The following is a 19,107-nucleotide window of genomic DNA, read 5'->3' on the forward strand; positions in this document are numbered from 1 at the left end:
AAGAGTTCTAGACTCAAAACATTCTGCCTATTTTGTACTTTATTACAACTCTTTACATAACTGGTTCCAAGCCCAACTAAAAGAGTAGGGTTGTGTTAGGCAGTGAACAACATGCACAAACCTTAACCTTTTTGTCATTGCATCTGATATTTGATGCAGATAAGTTGCATGCCCTTCCAATATCCAAATTTCGAAATTTGTTTTATTTTTATAATGTATTTATTTAATTATTTGTGTATTTAATAACTTTTTATAAATACATACTTTGTAAATCCAATTGTTGAATTATGTGATGTCATCTTGATGATTATGCATATCAAATTTAGATAAATTGAACATATTTGGTTCTTTTAATAAATGAATTACAACAAAACCAATCTCAAACAATTTATATTTAAGAGGTATTTACACAAAGATTATTAGTTATTTTCTATTTTGAAAAATAAATTATGTTGATTCTTAAAATAGCATTTAACCATTTTGAAATATATATAATTAACATTACAAAATTAATCCACTTACAATTACTTAAAGCAGAGTCATAAATCCTGTGGGAAAAAAAACAGTCATGAATTAATTCGTCTAAGCTTCTTATTAACTTAGTTTCCACCTATTTCCTCAAATTTTGACTTCAAGACAGAATAACTAATGAATGATGTTTGGTTATTTATCACGGAAAGCAAACATCCCTGCAAGGCTGCAACTAGAAACGACACTCTCAAGTCTCAACACAATGTATGCACCCATAAAGGGAGAGAAGAAAAAAGGTCAAGAAATACAATGACGCCGTAAAAAACGAGGGATTGAAATCTCGTGAAACTGGCAGTATTTCTCAAAGGTCTTAGCTCTCTCTTGGATTTCCGTTAAATTTTAAGTGCAATGGTCTAGAACAATAAAGAAAATGAAATTATGAAAATTGAGTCTAGGTTGTAGCATATAACCAAACTTTGCTTGTACAAGCACTAGAGTAACAAAATTAAGATTTTTGTTTTTTAACGAAAGGACTCATAAAAGTTTAGTATTAAAACGAATTTTGTGTAAAATATTTAGATCTATGTAATAATGATGTTGGTCAACTATTGCCCACCATCCTCCACATAATTTGTTTAATAAGTCTCGTCTCATTAAATAAGTAATCATTAGAAGAAGAAAAATAACACAATTACGTCTAACCAATGTCTTACAGAATAATTGCACCCCAACAAAAAAATAATAAAAAATTGCATAGTATAATACCACTACACTTAAAAGAAATATCAAACTTCTAACAGCTAAAGGTGGAGATTATGCGGCTGCTTCATCAACGTCGTCGCCACCTGTTAAAATTTTGAAGCTCAAGTTAAATTTGTGGATAGTAATGTTTAGTTAGTATTAAACGAACGAGCATACATGAAAAAGGAGACTATGCTTATAGGCATGGGGGAAATAGTGTTTTAATAGTTTAATGACATCATCACTTTGTTGTGTTTTATCCTTAGTGAGTGTGTGTTTGAATAGTCTCTAAAATTATGGTAAATCATGGTGAAGTGTATCTATCTTAATTTTGATTAAATTTTATATGTTTGGATTATTTTTAAAATTATGATAACCAATTATGAGGTATAAACATGATGATAGACTTGAAGCAAGTAAAAGTTACCAAAATTAATTTAATTCAAAATCAATTTTGTGGCTGTAATTCATACACGCACCAAGTGATTTCTGGATGCAAAATCCATACCTGTATTGGTGGACATATATATGTCTACAAGAGTATCGTGATCCTCGTCGCCTGCAGATTCTTTAATTTGATGTCCCCGAGGTGTCCCTGGAATGTACATTTGTTTGTCATCATATCCAAAATTCACAAGAGGAGGCTGCTGATAGAGTGAATCACTGGATCCAGAGACATAGGGAACAAGTGTATTTGCAGCAGCATGAAAAGCTGGTGGTGCTGGTGCTGGTGCTGGTGCTGGTGCTGGAGTAGTATAGCCGTGGAAAATGGGGGAGTCTTCAGACACCTGCAGGATGCAAGATGGATGCAAGTTCACTGAAGGAGGATGCATTATAAGTGGCTCCTGTCTTTGCTGCCGATGCTGCAAGTGCAATGTATCCACCATCGTCAGCGCATTGTTATCCTGAATACTCAGTTGTCTCATTGTATCAGCAGATGGAGACCATACTCTATATCCAGATTCTTCATCTACATTCATGATCATGGACTGAGGAATTCTTGTTTCGGCATTGCCAATGTTAAGAGGAGGATGATGACCATAAGATGTTCCCTGTTGTTCCACTCCGGGACCAGGATGGTTAGGCCATTGCTCCTCTATTGGCATCTCACAAGGAACACGGCCAGTAACAGCAAAAGCTTGATCCTCAAGTCTTGCAGGTTTTGTAGTTGCCAATGGCTCCCCATTCTTTTGTTGCATTTTCACTTCGTTAGAATTATTCTTCAGAAGCTGATGTCTATATTTCTGCCCATCACAATGGCAATGAGATATTAATTACTGTTTAGAACACCACAAAATGCATGTATGGAAAATCCAAATACACAGAGAAACGAACCTGCAAATGACTAGCAACTTGCTCTCTTGTCAAACCGGGGACATTCATCAGTTCAAGAATTCTTTTTGGCACAGCAGCTGGAAAATAATAATTAAGAAATTGTATGGGTATAAAACAAAAGAGAAAGAGAAAATCAATTGTTGAAGAATCATACTGTTAATGTCCCCAAGTTGGCTGACAGCATCGAGAAATTTGTTATGCAGTTCGTCTGTCCATACTATACGTTGCCTCTTTGATGATGTGCCTGCATTGACCCTTTTTGGCTCCCTGCCCCTCTTGACTCCTCCTCTTGTTGCTTTAGAATCATTTTCCTCCCGTTTTCTCTTATCATTATCTTCCAATCTGCCACATTTTATATCTACTTTATTATCATTCCAGGCTTTCCTAGCAACATGCACCCACATATTCCTAACTTGATCCTCATGAAAAGGCTTTTTCCAATAATCACAAGCCCCCTGTTTAATAGACTCCATCCTACTGCTCCTAGAATCATCAAATGACATCACTGCAGAGATTGCACTTAATAAGTAAAACAACTTCAATTGAATTTGTACGTAGGACAATGTTTTGTCACACACCGATAAAAGGAACGTCAATTTCTTTGCGGATTTCCTTGACCAATTCATAGTCATCCAAGTTTGGCATACCAACATCAATGAGTATCAGATCAATCCCTTCTTTGTTTCTCCGTACATGATTCAATGCAAGTAGAGCATTAGAGTATGTGATAACTGCCATATAAAAAAAATAAAAAAATCATTAAAAAATGGACTAAACTTTCTCTAAGAAATAGTTAACAATTAAACATGGTATAAAAAACCTTCATAATGGCATCCATTGCACATTTGCTTAACGTTTTCAAGAACATTTGAATCATGATCAATGACAAGGACCTTAAGAACGACAGGACATTGATTGGGAACCTTCTCCTGAGTTGGAATTTTGGCCATTGCTCACCAGTTTGTGACCTTAGAACCGAGAACGAATTTAATTTAAATTTACTGTGATTTGTTATGTACTGATGACACTGGTCGGTAGTTACTTGATAAGTAATTCTGTTTCAAATTCAAATGCACACCTCTCTGGTTTAAATTAATTAATTAGAGATCAAGGTATTTTGGGAAACAATATAACCGAAAACAGATATTCCTTTTGTTCTCAACCTCACTTCACCCGACATTAATTATTACCTACGTAGATATAGTTTTATCTATATCATCATCTTTATATTATATCATTATATGAAGGGATATCATTTGCATTAATTAACTGTTTTTTATCTCTACTTTTTTAAAATTATTTTACCCTTGATAATATTAAATATTAATTGATAGTTTAGGAACTTTAGAAAATAAAAAAAAAATTGAAAAAATTTCTGGAGGGAGAAAAAAGTTGTAAAACAAGTAGGGAGAAAAAACTCTTGTGTTTTTTTTTTTTTTTTTTATCTTATGTTCTTCTTCTTTATGTTATTTTATAGATTTTCTTTTATAAATTAGTATGTCTTATTTTAATGTATGACTGATTACAAGTTTAAATTCATTTTTAATTGTGAGAATTCAAGATTTAAATTATTTTATTTTAAGTTTTTCTTTTGTTATCATCTCCTTCTTTCATCTATTCCTTTCCCTTCATCCATACCACAAAGCCACCATCCCTAATATATAATGGCACAACTATTCAATTTGTCTTTTAGCAAATGTTTGAATTAGGTTTGGGAAAGAAAAAAGAGTAAATTGTCTTGCATTAATTTTGAAAATCTTTTGATACCTTTTTCTCAAAATTTTGTTGATATCTATTTATTAACAATTTTATTAAAAAAGACAAAGTTTAACAGTTTTGCTACTAATAACGTGAGAGTGTTATTGCGGTTACAGTTTCACGTCGATAAAAAATTTTAAAAAACAAAATTAAGGATATGTTTGTTTTTAATTTATATAAAAAATACATATTATTTTTTCAAATTCGTTGTCTCATTTATTTTTAAATAAATTTAAAATGTACTATTTTCTTTGTTAGTAGCTCTACGTGCACGTGTTTATTTTTTAAAAAGGTACAACAACGAGGGTGAAGCTGGGGTGGGTTTTGTATTCTTTTATTATTATTATTATTATTATTATTATTCAAGTGGGTTTTTTGTTCTCATTCTTCAAATTTATTTGTTAAAACTCAACTACTTTCATTATATTTGTTTTTGTTTTGACTTTAATTTTTATTTTATTTTTTTATTGATTTTTTTTGTTTTATTTTAATCTGTAGCATTATTATTTTACCTTCTATAAATTTTTATTTTTAGTATAATTTTTTTCATATATTATTTTTAAAAATTTCAGTCTTCATTTAAGCAACAAACTTATTTCCGGATATGTGATAATTATGTCATCACATAAATAGAAAATTAAATAAAAATTTAATGGATACCAAAAAAAAGAGAAAACTAAAATAAAAATAGTCATATATTATAAAATAAAAAAATATTTTAGTAAAAAAACAATATTTAATAAAGATAAAAATATTAATGTCTAATAAAGATAAGATACGGATATGATATATTAGAAGATAAGATTTTGGAGATAAAAAAAACAGAATAACATATATTTTAAATCCTTCAATTTAAGGCTAAAAGTGGTCTCAATTATTATATTTTGAAAATGATATTTTTTTCTCTAAAAAATTGTTGATATTTATTTACTGACAATTCTATCAAGACAAAGTTTAATGGGTAGTTTTGCTAATAATGTGGGAACTGTTGTTACACATTCATGTTGGTAGAAATTTTTTAAAAAGCAAAATTAAGATTTTAAAATAAAAAATAAAAATTGTATTTAAAAAAATCATTTTTCGAGAAGAAGAAATAATAGAAATTATATCAAATGCAAGGAAACGCAATAACAAAATATAAATACCGACTCACTTTACGCTAATACTAATAATAATAATCCGAAAGGGGGAAAAGTAATCTTAGTAATTGATTGAATTCATTTAGAAAATACTGCCACTAAATTAAACGAAAGTTGAAACGAAGAATGCAATACACTCAAAATTAATTTAAAATGAAATTTAATTCATCGAAAAAATCAAAGAAAAAAAAGAGAGAAAACAGGATTATATACTATTAGTAGTATAAAACAATTTTATATTTTTATCTAATTATAAATTATTATATGTTTTCTGGCTTGTTTTACAATAATTATATTAAAAATTATACTAAATTTCTGATGATAATTTCTTATTGATCGGTAATGTAAATTTTGTTATGATATATAGTCATTAAATTTAAGAATGAATACAAATATGGTAAAATCAAGAAATATGTATGAATCTATTAGTAAATATTGATTCTGATTGATTATATGTCTCTGTCAATTAATATTGATTGTGATTTATTAAAATCCATTCAGGATTTGACTAAAAGAAAACGAGATGTAGGATTAAAAAAATAGTTTTAGATTTAATTTGGATTAAAGTTGAGGAAAAAGTTACTGAACAAATTTCAGAAATCAATAAATTAATAAAACAGGAAAATATAATCAAATGAAATTTAACTTATATTGTTTATTGTATAACTTGAATGAGGTTCGACTCATATCAGAATAAAAAAAAGTAAAATAATATAATATAATATAATCAAGAAATTAGATTCTCAATAATTTGAGATTTACCTAGCTTTTTTTATTTAGAAAATTCAAATTAGAAACGCAACATGTTAGCATGAAGGATTAAAATTAATAAATAAAAAATAATATTCTAAGTACAATTATAGACTATAAATATGTGATTCGAATTCTAATTACTATTTTAGTTTAAATTTTATACACTATAAATATGAAGATTTTTATATTTTTAATCAACCAGAAATTATCGTAATATATTCTATTCAGAGACTGCTTAATTTATTTCATTTCAGATTATTGATATGATGAAGTAATTAAAAATGTTGGTCCAAAGACACTTAAACATTCAACCTCACTCGAGAATGTTCTCGAATATAAGGACTAGTATAGTTGTGATTCTTGCCAAGTAGTACCTACGAGTATTTAGAAATTAGAAATTATAAGATATCATATACTAGTGCACTCTCATGCACTTACGAGAATGACACCACTTAAACACCAAAGAGATATCATATGTGTAAGAAAGATTAAAAAACAAGACTAACATCTAGGGAATAAAAATTATATAGACGAATATTTTTATTTTCTAATTTTGTACATATTTTACTGTCGTTTTAACAAAAGTTTTTATTTATTAATTTTTCAACTATACATTTTTTATAATTCTAAGATATCACGCATAGTTTAGTTAATATTATAATTTTTTATAACTTTTCATAATTTATAAAAAAAAATAAAAGTTATTTTGTAGAAAATTATATATAATTTACTGAAATAGTAATTTTTTATTTCAACATAATTCTAGGAGTAATTTTGGTTCCAAGCAATGCTATTATATCCTCAACATTAAACCAAATCCTTAGTTCCAAACAATGCTTATACAGTTGGGATAAGATAGTGTATAACAAATATGCTGAATATAACGTGGCCAAAAATATATCCAGAAAGATTAGTAATCATTTTTACGATAAACCCCAAAACTAACAAAAACATGATAAAGCACGGGGTACTGTTAAAAGGTATTAAAAAGTTTCTAACTATTGAATTCAGTGATCCTCGTTTTTTGTGTTATCAACAACATCTGTGGAGGAATTTTGGTTACTAAGACCAGTTGCTGATGTGTTAGGAAGCCCTAGACTGAGTGAAAGAATGGGTGATGTGGAACCATATGCATAGGGAGACACTGATGATGCAGCACCACTTGTCAAACTTGAGTTTTGAAGCTGTTGGGAAATGGAAGCTTCTGTAGCAGTATACTGATTAAGGGTGTTTCCATCATGGATTTGAAGAAATCCGAGTGGATTAGGATTACTAGATTGAGCGTAATCAATATTCCTAGAGACGGAAGAAGCTGGATTTCCAGAAATCATCATTTGTTGATGGATCAGTGACTGCTGCATTGCACCAACTGACACATTCGCATTAGATGGGGGCTGTGCTCCATATACAGATGGATCTGCAAGAGTCCTTATGGACTGAGGAAAATTATTGGCCATGTTAGAAAGACATGGATGAGGGCATTATTGTGTTTTTATAGATGATGCACCTACCCTGGATTCTGTAGTCCCTGGAACCATGTTAGGCAATTGCATCTCGGTGTGTTCCTGTGTCTGTGTCTCTTTCATTTCAGATTTTCTCTTCAAATAATCTCTATATTTCTGCCAATCACAATGACAACAATAATATAAAATTACTAGTGATCAATCACAATGACAATAAATTTTAATTACTATTCATGCAAAATAATAATATTAATTCCTCGATTTGGATTGAAATAAAGGTTTGCACTTGACAACTATATTTTATGTAAGCTTCTACACAAATTTCAATTAACTGGCTATGAAAACTTACTGAATTAATTATAAATTTAGATTTAGACTAGATTGCTGGTGGGTTCACTTTATAGAAAGAATGATGATCATTGATCAAATTCAAATTCATTGATTATCATTCTTTCCTTACTTAAGTAACTTGTTACCAGATGCAGGTATGGAAAATTGTTAAATACACCTAAAAACGAACCTGTAAATGACTAGCAACATTCTCTCTAGTCAAACCAGGGACATTCATCTCTTCAACAATCCTCTTTGGCACAGCCTCTGAATAATAATTTAGGGAGAAAATTTTAAGTGACAGATTTATATATATCTATATATATCTTACCAAAAAAATTAAACAGAAAGAGAAAAACCATGTAGTATTGTGAATAGAGAAAAACAATTAAACAATTGAAAAATCATACGATGAAGGCCAAGTTTTTTGACAGCATTGACGAATTTACTATGCAGTTCCGCTATCCATACTACACGGGGCTTCTTCATTGAGGAAACACGATGCTTTGATTCTTCAGCTTCCTTGGAACTGCTATTGCTTTGGTCTCTAACAACAGAAGAAGAACCAAATTCAGAATTATCCTTGCCCCGTTTTCTGCTTCGCTCACCATCTTCCAAGCTGCCAACATAATCTTTTGTTTGTATGTTATTTTCCTTCAGGCTTTTCCTTAAAACATGTGTCCACATATTCTTGAATTGATAATAACGCAAAGGTTTAACCCAAAAATCACAAGCCCCAAGTTGAACAGCCCGCGTCACAGTATAGTTGCTGTGATCAAGAGACATCACTGCATAATATATTGCACTTGATAAGTAAAAACAAGTTCAAAACTTATGCAAGAATTTACAGGACAACTTGTTTTACATACCAATAACTGGAACATCAATTTCCTTGCTGGCACGGTAAAGGAATTCATAGCCATTCATGGTTGGCATATGAACCTCGATGAGTATCAAATCAATACAATCTTTTCTTTCCAGCACAAGATTCAATGCTTGTGTAGATTCAGTGCATGTGCTAACTGCAATGTAACGTAAAAACTGTCATTAACAAAACAAAGATTATATCTTTCTCTAAGCAATTAAAGATCGCATATCTAACCCTCATAATTGCATAGATTGCATATTTGCTTGATGAAGTCAAGATCTGTGGGGTTATTATCAACGACAAGGACCCTAATCTTTTCAGGGAATTGATACTGAACCTTCTCGAAGGAAGAAACTTGGGCCATTGCTGCTTAGAACGTAGAAAGCAAGTGAGAGAATATTTGTGGTGTGATTTGTTAGGTATTGGTGGGTAATTAGGATTAGTATTTCTATTGGGAAAAAAATCAATCTATATTTTTTTAAAACTGAATCTGTCTGAAACCAATTGACCCTATCATTTCACTTTTTTTTTTAAGTTCACATTGTCACTCTCCTTCTGAAACCTGGACCCTATCATTTCACTTTTTTTTTTTAAAAAAAATTCACATTGTCACATGAGTCAATTACACGTAAGGAATCCTATATGTGTATTTTGCAATAAAGTTATCTTTTCCTCTTGCTTATTTAAGTTATTTACAAAGCAAAATATTTTTATTTAAGGAAAAGTATACATGAACATGTTTTCTTATCCCATCAAATTGTTATGTTCCTACCTGTTCCTAGATGCAATGGATAATCAAGATTACATAATTCTTTTGATAGAAAAAACATTTTTCCAATGGATATTTTTTCCGTTATTTTATTGTTAAATATTGCAACACTAAGTTGTCACAACTAAGAAGTGTCAAACTTATCGAATAATCAGATAAGATGTATTTTCAAAGTAATCATATTTAAATATTATTTAGAAAATATTTAATTTTAATTTAATAATCATGCTAAAATAAAAACAAATACCTTAAGAAAAGAGAGGAAGTCCCAATTTAATATTTCATAAGATTTAGGAATAAGTTCAGTTCTATTAATACCATTAGCGGGAATTTGGATGAAAGGGTGACATTCAATATTTTTTTTTTTAAATTAGAAGATTAAATTGAATATTTTAAAAATATAAGGTCCAAATTAAATAATGTAAATTGCTTTTTTAATTTTGTGCCTGTCACTGAAGAAAAAGAGAGAAGAATGAAAGCTTGTAAGAGAAACAGGGACAAGAGCATTGTAGAAACTAGTCGACGAGAAAGAGATAAAAGATGAGGGCATAGCAGTGTCGTTGCAAAAGAGAGAATGGGATTAGAAAAAAACTTTGAATGCTTAGTTTGGCATGGCACAGAAAGTGAAAAGTAAGATAATAATTTAGTCTTCTACGTTTTAAATTTGAGTTAATTTGGTATTTTCATTAGTTTAGAATTGTGAACCGTGTGATCTAGCTGGTTTTTGTACAGTAACAAAAGTGTGATACAATAAATTTCATAAATTTATCTTTAAAAATAAAAATCATGACACTTTTCACTCATTCTCTTTTTTCATGCCAACCGAAGATTTTTCCAATCCCATCATCCTCTCTGTCTCGCAGGGGACAGCCACCAAGAAAGGCAATTTACAGGTAACCTTGCTACAACCTTCTTTTAGGGTTTCCTTGCTTCGCTGAATCACTGTGAAATAGTTCGTCTTTAAAATGAATAAGTTATAAAATGGAAGACGGGTGTGTTGAAATTTATACCTCCGCACCCTAGTCTAGATGATTTATTGCTTCTATGTGCTGGACTCTGTGTCTGTGATGCTAAACTTGTTTGTGTGTCTAATTATTGATGGGGTACAAGTTTCGTGATGAGGGATAAATCTTAGTGCAGTGCAGACAAAAACATGACATATCTCCATTGGCATATTCATTGATTTTTTTTAATCCAACAGGCAAGCAAGCGTAAACAGATTATAGACAATAATAGAGGGGATAATCAAAATTATCTACAAATAAATAAAGTGATGATAAATATAATCAGAGGGGGCAGTGATTGGGGTTGGCGGCTTTCTGGGGAGTCAGGGCGGGGATGGAAAAACCCCGTCATCATGCCTACTTGAATAGCAGTGGCTCTGCTATTCAAGAGACACAGGCTTGTCAGAACCATTTGCACTGTGAGAAATTGTTTAGTTAATGAAGTTCGTGTGATGATATTAAGCTTTTGCATCAACCCTTTTCCATTCATTTTCATTTGATCACATGACATCATTGACATGTGCTTCTTGTTTCATTGTTGATGTTAAGTTAGACAGTTCATATAATTTCTTTGATTTAACTTGAACTTAGAGATGGATTAAAGGAATTTATACCACAGTAATTGATTCTAATAGCAATGTATAAAGGAAAGAAAAATAAACCTTCTGGTTTAATAACTAGAATTGTGTTGTGAGAGAATCACAATGGCAGGATTTGAGTTCTACTAATCAATGTTTGGGGCTTACTATTCGGTATCTATTGTGATGATGAATGGTGTGGTATCTTGTAACTTGTCTTGCTTTCTTTCCAGGAAGGTTATACGACATGGTCAATGCCACTAAAGGGGTCTTTATTTCCTGGTAACACAATTTTCTTTCTGCATTCCTATTTGAAAATTTTCCCATATACTATACTGTTTTGAAAGTTGTATAATTGATATTCAAATTATTTTGTTTACAAAGCTTTACAGCTAGCAATTTTATCTGCAACTGCTGGAACCTCTACATTAACTATAAGGAGTGTTTTTCCTTTCTTTCCAGGCTAGAAAACTTCTTGTCTTTAGGTTTATTAACAGTTAACTATGTTAAAAACAATCACAATCATCTATTTCTGTTTTTTCACCTACAACCAGTCACTATTGGCATCAAGTTTTGAGGTGTTTGAGTAGACATGGTTTACTTTCTCTACTGCTATCTGAATAAATGATGAGCTATATTGGGTTGTGCAGTGACATACCTATGGCACAATATATCATCAACATGAATGCTTCATTGCCTGCATCTGACAAGTTCATTATACATATCTTGGATAATACCCATATGTTTGTTCAACCTCATGTTGAGCAAATGATACGAAGTCAAATTGCCAAGTTTAGAGAGGACAATACATATGTCAAGCCTAATTGATTACTATGGCCTTTCTGTCCTCCCCGAATGGCTACAGTGAATAACATTCTGGAACATTTTGTGTTGATTGGTAGTTGATCTTTACTAAGACCGTTTCTTTGTATACAAAGTTCTCGCAGTTCGCATGGAAAAATGAAATGTGATTTGCTATTAATTGTTTTCCCTTTCTGAAACGCAAAAGGGCAACACAGCCAAGCGACACTTAAAAACAGAGGGGTCTCAAAACGCAAAAGAGAAATATAGCTTACCACTATAAGATCCAAATAAAAGACAAGACAGATTGCCCTCAAATACTCTTATTTCAAATTAAGCATTTAAAATCCCCAAAAGAACAAACTACTTTCTCATTCCTCCACAACAAACACGATCAAAATATTTTCTTAAAATTTATTTCAATAAATTTTACTGATAAATGTATGTTATGAGTAAACTTTTTTGTGATCAAGTTTTATTTACTTTAAACTATTCAGTTAAACTGTTTTCTCAAACCCATTTTAAATTGAATTTTTAATTATATAAAAAAATATTCATTTTTGTAATTTGTGCAATGCACTGGTGTTTCAAACTTAAAATATACGTATATTTTAAAAAAAAATAAAAAGAGCATTATTAACCATGGCAAATCAACGTATATTTGTAATACACAGACCAATATATGGATCGATCGTACAGGACATTCCAAATCAATCTATTGATCGTAAAGAATAACAGACAATACAGCCAACTACATTTGTGCTCTTGTGAGGGGAAGAGAAGGAACACCAAAATATTCTCGTTACATAATCCAAATACATGTGATATACAAAGAAACTTTAAGGCCATAAATTTATTGGGAATGTAAATATAAATCACATGCTTTGGAAAGCTTATCCTTTTAAAGCACCGCATATAATGCTTGTATCCTTACAGAAGAAGATCCTTTAGCATTTTCAGAACTCAATCAGTTAGGCTAGAAATGAGCAACACGAGTGTTTCACTCTTACTTTTCATTTCCAATTTGTTTTTTGGCTAGATAACAGTTAAATCAAGGGTCAGCACTTATCCAATTGGAAGTCATGCTAGGCAGTGTAGATATAATAATAATCTCAGCTCTTTGAATTCAATTTCTCCAAGAGGATCTTGTTAAGGAGACCTGGATTTGCCTTTCCTTTAGATAATTTCATTACCTGCATTTGGACGAACCAATATAATACCAACATATGTAGAGGGAACAAACATAAAAATCCTTCCATTTCTACATGTTCATACCTGGCCAGCAAAAAAACCTTGTAGCTTAGTTTTGCCTCCTCGATATTGCTCTACCTGTTTTGGATTGTCCGCAATAATTTTGTCCACCATTTTTTCAATCTCAACGGGATCTGCTATCTGCATTTCCAAAGGCACAGGCACATTCCAACATTTTTATTCATTCTCGGCTTCAAAAAATAATGCTAGAGGGGTAAGTGTGCAACCTCAAAGAAGAGTTTTCACGTTAAATGTTCAAACCAACTCAGTTTTTTAAAAAAAAAAATTAAAAACTCAGTAAATAACATCTCAAACATCACAAAATCCAAATAATCCAGTAGTGTTGTTAAATTTGCATTTAAACCCATACTAGCAACTTTATGCTTCAATATCAAAGAATTAAGTTGTCCTTTGCTGAATTCTGACTCACACACCACATGGTAAAAATTTGGGTAACAGTTGATCCTACAACTTACCTGAACCAAGTCCTTTTTTTCTATGAGTTCCTTCACAGTTCCACCCTTGGCTAATAGCTCAAATAGTATCTGCAAACACATGAACACGTTGTAAAAATACAGAATGCAAAACATGCCCATAATTATATAATTTAGCTACAACTGCCTATTTTTTTTTCTTCTTTTCCAATTCCTTGAGACAAATAGAAGGCACGGAACTACACAAGGACCCAACTGCTGTATACTGTGCCAAGTCAATCAAAGCCTCATCAAATAAGGCAGTTGGATCCAAAGTCTAACTAGGCATGCAGGATGAAGCAGAAAACAAATGGAACTGGAGAGAACAAAGAGAAACTTATGCTGAAAACCATGTCTTCCAGCTATATCTCAAACTTGATGGTTACAAAATGAGTGTAATAAATACAAAGATCCAATTTTACTAATTACTATATCTACATGGTACACTATACCTAGACAATGGTACATGTTTTTAACAGGAACAAGATATTGGTTTAATGATGATTGAAGATGTCTGAGAATTAAACTTCAGAGATCAACATATTTATAAATGAATGCCCACACTAGGCTTGGTTCATAGTTAAAGTACACCAACACAACTAACTTTCCAATGTACTAAAGCATCTGAAAAAGTAATGAGAATGCTAGAAGATATGATAAGAAATGACAATATAATTGCTGGCTGCAGCTTAATGTTTCAAAATCATGTCTGAGAATCAGGGAAGCTTAGACCCAAACTAGACACCACTCATTAGTGCCAAAGAAAACCATACCTCCTTCCCAATCTTGCTACTAATGGTTCCACCTTTAATGGAAGCTATCAACTCAGACAACTCTTCAGGTGTAAGCTTTATCTCATTTATGGTCAACTTTTCATTTTTCATGAAGGCAGCAATATCACTCATTATCCAGTTGGCAACCAGCTTTGGGTCAGCACCTTTTGCAAGAGTTGCATCAAAAAAATCTGCAATCTAATACATCGATTCAGAAAATAAAAATCGCATTAGACCATTTGTGGTAATACACTTTATATTGACATCTACTATTTAGCTTTCTAATATGTACTGTTCTTGATTGAGGGGGGTGATTTGAAGAGCATCAATGGATCTTATATGGGCTAATGAAAACAATTTATTACTCCTATAAGCTCTTTTCAACTTATTTCAATAAATTATTAAATTTAATGGCCAAGTTTATTGAATAAGTGCTTAATTAAGTTGTTTATCCAAATACATCCTCAGTTCTCTTTCATTGAGTCGTACGGTGTTTTTAATTTTGCTGGAATAACATTAGTTGGTTTGTTGTGTCTTATTTTCAAAGGAGACCATCGTATATGTAACAACAAAAATAACAATAACCTTATCCCACTAGGTGAGGTCAGCTACATGGATCACACAATGCCATTAGACTCAAACAATTTACAACACTCATTTTTACCCGGTTGCAGCTTGTAATTTGCAAACAGGCAGTTAGTTCATAGTCTGCTTTTATGAGTTTGTATTTTGGACTGATAATTTGCATGCATAAGGTATATTATTCATAACCTGAAACTATTTCATAATCAGATTTTGAGTTTGTATGTGAACTGTGACAAATTTCTGGCATTAGGTTTGATCTATAACCTGAATCTATAGGTAATTCCCTAGGTTGTATTTTATAACTTTAGAATCAAGAAAAGAGCTTTCACTCTATCAATCCTTACTATGTTTGGACTTGGTGAACAGAGTAGAGATTATGAACAAAATGGAATGCCATGTACTATTAAGCTTTTGGCAAAAGAAGTACAATATCTAAAAGTTGATGACATAAGATTTAGGTCGGAATGATAAAGAAAGAGGAAGAGGGAAGAAGAACAAAACAGGGAGGACAAAGAAACAAGAGTAACAGTGAGATCAAGAACTGACTAATGGACATTTATTATTATTATTATTATTATTATTATTCCAGTTTGTCTAAAACACAACAACCGTGCTTTATTTATAGGCAGCTACCCAATGGCTATAAAATCCTAACAGTAGCTGACTAACATTCTTTTCCAGTTTTCCTATTTATATTTACATAACATTATCACACTTGGATTTTTCCATGGCCCATATGGTATTTCTTGGGTGCTGTCAAATCTTAAGTACATTTCTTAACAATAATAATAGAGTAGTGGAATGTAGGATATCTAGCAGATAGTATTTACTTATCTATTTCTTTCAAATATTTCTATCATAATCTTTAGTACATTGTTTTATTATGTTCACCTATTTTCAGTCAATACAAAACAACATAGAACTCACATTTTTATCATTAGCCAGGAAAAGAACATCTTGCATGCTTAAGCCCATCTGCTCATATCTTCTCCGCTTAATTTCTGGAAGCTCTGGTAAAGAATTTTTTATACCATCAACATATTCTTGAGAAAGGATTACTGCTGGAAGGTCTGGTTCTGGAAAATATCGATAATCAGCAAGCCCTTCCTTTTTCCTCATTGTAATTGTTCTCTAAACAGAATAACAGAAGTTATTTAAGAATACAAGTCTGAAGAAATAAAAATGAAAAACAATCTTGTACTTGCTACACTAGACTAGAAAGAAAAGTACAAGATTACACTATAGCACTAGCCTGAGAGCCTTCTTCCCATAAACGAGTTTCTTGTACTATCTGATCTTCCCGGCCTTGACTATGGAGTTGCACCTGCCTAGAAATTTCAAAATCAATAGCTCTGCTCACTGATGAAAATGAGTTCAAATTTTTTATTTCAACCTGTCATAAAAAACTGACCATATTAGTTGCTAAATCTGTAATATCACCTGCAGTATTTGTTCATACTGCATTGCAACAAAAAGTAAGAGTAATATATCACTTTGTGGCACTTCATTTCTGCAAAGGCAAGGGCCAAGCCATTTTTTTAATAGAATATTGCAATAATATGATAAGGCAAGGAAATTTTCTCATCCACAAGATCTGCTTGTAGCAATTTCTCTTCATTTCATTCTTTGAGGAAATTTCCGAGCAAGTAACTGTTTTTTTAGAGAATAAGAAAACCACATTAATAATTCCAGACTATGCCTTCCCTTACCCACCCAAGTGGGAGAAATTAAAGAAAAAGTATACATCTATTGAGAAAATGTCATGCTATCAAGGTAAGTAAAATCTAAAATTTCATATTTTATGCTATTGCTTACAAGGACTTCTATTTCACAAGATATCAAAACACAAATGTATTCTGGCACATGGCTTTCAAAAATATAAGGGTAAATTACACTCCTCTCCCGGAGAGGAAATATACCCATGGGAGTTCATAGTTGCTCACCACCGTCATTTACACTAAAATGGACTTAAGTGTAGCACATTCCATCTCTTAGAGGAGGAAAGTGTAATTTTTAAAAATAGTGGAGAGGGTAATCTTAAAAAGCTTCCTAATAATTTAAGAAAGTGCCAATTCCAAAAGTCCAATAATAGGTGTTTCAAAAGTCTTTTTATATAGAAGAAATAGCTAGATACCTTTGTCCCAAACTTTGATTGCCCAATAGGTCGTATTGATACATTTACATCACAACGAAGAGAACCTTCTTGCATATTGCCATTGCTCACTCCCAAATACCGCACCAACCTCTGTAATTCTGCCGCATATTCTGCTGCTTCAATACCATTTCTCATGTCAGGCTCAGAAACTATCTCAAGCAAAGGTACCCCTGCCCTATTTAGATCAACCTGCCATGAAATGCCACCAACTTTAACATGCTTATATCATAGATAAAAGTTGTTGAGCCTTTGGTAATTATTCATGTCAACGAGTGGATGGAACAAACTATTTAATGTATTCCAAAATATGATTTGTTCATCAAAGAAATATGTGAAAACCGATTCAGTACAAAGATTTGCTCAAATAAACATAAATGTACTAATGAACAAATGCAGTCCGTCAATGGTCCGCAATGTTAAAAGGTACCTGAAACTTGGATGTCAAACAAATAAAAAAGCATCATACGGTCCTGTTTGAATAAACTTTTCAATAAGCACTGGAAGAAAATAAGAAAGTAAAATAAATTAAGGTTCTCTCATAAGTTAATTTATAGAAGTTCTCTCATTTAACTTCACCAAAAGTTTATTTTAACTTCTGCATAAGCTAATTTTAACTTAAAAAATGAGCTTAATTCATTTTACCTTATTATTCTTTCCCCTTCTATAAGTCTTATTTAGAAGTTTTATCCAAACAAAACCTAAATAATAAGATTGCAACTTGCAAGCTGAAATACGAGTAAAGAAACAAAACAACAACCTGTGAGTAATTTCCATTCTCTGCATGTAGGAGCTTCCCTGCATCCTCTTCCATGTGAACCCTTGTAATGCCAAACCTCTTGTGGCCCCCACCAAACTCAACAGGAATATCCACATCAAGAAAACCAGCAGTGGCAATTGGCACATCAAACTGAGAAATCTGATACCCTTTCGGAAGGTCAGGGTAGAAATACTGCTTCCTGTCAAACTTGGAGTTGAAAGCCAAGTTGCAATTAAGAGCAAGGCCCAACTTGACAGCAAAATCAATGATCTTGGAGTTCAAAACAGGCAAAGCACCAGGCAAGCCCATGCAAATGGGGCAAATGCTGCTGTTGGGTGGAGACCCATAACTGTAAGGGCAACCACAAAAGGCTTTGGTCAGAGTGGAGAGCTGAACATGTGTTTCAATCCCAATGATGGCTTCATAGTCTTTGGGGATTTTGTCGAGCTTTTTGGACTGTGTGCTGCTTGTTGTAACCTTGGTCTGTTGGGTGTCTGTTTGGGATTGTGTGGCTTTGGACGCCAAATGAAAAACCTCATTTCTTCGTCTGAGGAATGTTGTTGGATAAAGCAGAAAGGGGTGAACTTGGAGGCTTCTGAATATTGTGGAAGCCATTTTGGGAGGTATTAGAAGAGAGGAATAAACAACCTAAAAAGAACAAAATTTGCAGCCTCCAATGTTGTCCTGTTGTCGACAGTGAAGAAGTTTTGTGTCGCAAATTTTTTTTAAAAAAAAAAAAAAAAGATTCCAACTTGCTGGGTGCTCACCCACAGTAGTGGCTAGTGCTGCGTTCTTGGGCAACGACGACTGTATGTAAAAGAAAACGAAGGGGATAACTCTCAATTTGAGAAAAATTGGAGAGTGTCCAGTTTAACCAATGTGCACCGTAGGATTAAAATGAAGGACTGTGATTTATTCATCAAAACTCATCGTTTCACGTAACTCAATTTTAATTTCCTTGCACTCTAGTCTTTCCTGCTTCCGAGAGAGTGGAGGAGGAACTAATGAGAGAATTAAAGTAATATGGAACACGTGGCAAGATCTTCATGGCTGATTTCAATCTGTTGTTCATATTCATTTAACTGGACACTCTCCAAATTCAA

General features: G+C 32.1%; 4 protein-coding genes across 5 annotated transcripts; 1 reads left to right on the forward strand and 3 right to left on the reverse strand.

The window, feature by feature from the left end:
• Positions 1–1,284: 1,284 nt before the first annotated feature.
• Positions 1,285–3,497, reverse strand: LOC121174869 (two-component response regulator ORR21). Its single transcript, XM_041015308.1, has 6 exons — positions 3,368–3,497; positions 3,126–3,278; positions 2,702–3,052; positions 2,548–2,624; positions 1,721–2,456; positions 1,285–1,316 (listed from the first exon to the last, which is right to left on the reverse strand). The coding sequence occupies exons 1-6, from the start codon at positions 3,495–3,497 to the stop codon at positions 1,285–1,287; spliced, it is 1,479 nt and encodes a 492-aa protein (XP_040871242.1).
• A 3,707-nt stretch (positions 3,498–7,204) lies between these two features.
• Positions 7,205–9,222, reverse strand: LOC102670418 (two-component response regulator ARR14). The gene is made up of 6 exons (XM_041015310.1): positions 9,093–9,222; positions 8,860–9,012; positions 8,401–8,778; positions 8,181–8,257; positions 7,709–7,816; positions 7,205–7,633 (listed from the first exon to the last, which is right to left on the reverse strand). Exons 1-6 carry the CDS (start codon positions 9,220–9,222, stop codon positions 7,205–7,207), a joined length of 1,275 nt encoding a protein of 424 aa, XP_040871244.1.
• An 868-nt stretch (positions 9,223–10,090) lies between these two features.
• LOC100795164 (general transcription and DNA repair factor IIH subunit TFB5) lies at positions 10,091–12,191 on the forward strand. Of its 2 annotated transcripts, none has more exons than XM_014775903.3 (4): positions 10,091–10,257; positions 10,456–10,520; positions 11,443–11,491; positions 11,594–11,951. In XM_014775903.3, exons 1-4 carry the CDS (start codon positions 10,202–10,204, stop codon positions 11,784–11,786), a joined length of 363 nt encoding a protein of 120 aa, XP_014631389.1. In that variant the 5' UTR covers positions 10,091–10,201; the 3' UTR covers positions 11,787–11,951. The 2 variants fall into 2 exon arrangements, with proteins under 2 accessions (XP_014631389.1, XP_003525223.2); XM_003525175.4 differs by having other exon boundaries at positions 10,100–10,257; positions 11,860–12,191.
• A 455-nt stretch (positions 12,192–12,646) lies between these two features.
• On the reverse strand, positions 12,647–18,885 carry LOC100794638 (glutamyl-tRNA(Gln) amidotransferase subunit B, chloroplastic/mitochondrial). The gene is made up of 8 exons (XM_003525174.5): positions 18,005–18,885; positions 17,227–17,436; positions 16,345–16,485; positions 16,020–16,223; positions 14,508–14,705; positions 13,738–13,806; positions 13,286–13,402; positions 12,647–13,203 (listed from the first exon to the last, which is right to left on the reverse strand). Exons 1-8 carry the CDS (start codon positions 18,617–18,619, stop codon positions 13,123–13,125), a joined length of 1,635 nt encoding a protein of 544 aa, XP_003525222.1. The 5' UTR covers positions 18,620–18,885; the 3' UTR covers positions 12,647–13,122.
• Positions 18,886–19,107: the final 222 nt, after the last annotated feature.

The sequence above is a fragment of the Glycine max genome, chromosome 5, assembly GCF_000004515.6.
Source record: "Glycine max cultivar Williams 82 chromosome 5, Glycine_max_v4.0, whole genome shotgun sequence".
Taxonomy (NCBI): Eukaryota; Viridiplantae; Streptophyta; class Magnoliopsida; order Fabales; family Fabaceae; genus Glycine; species Glycine max.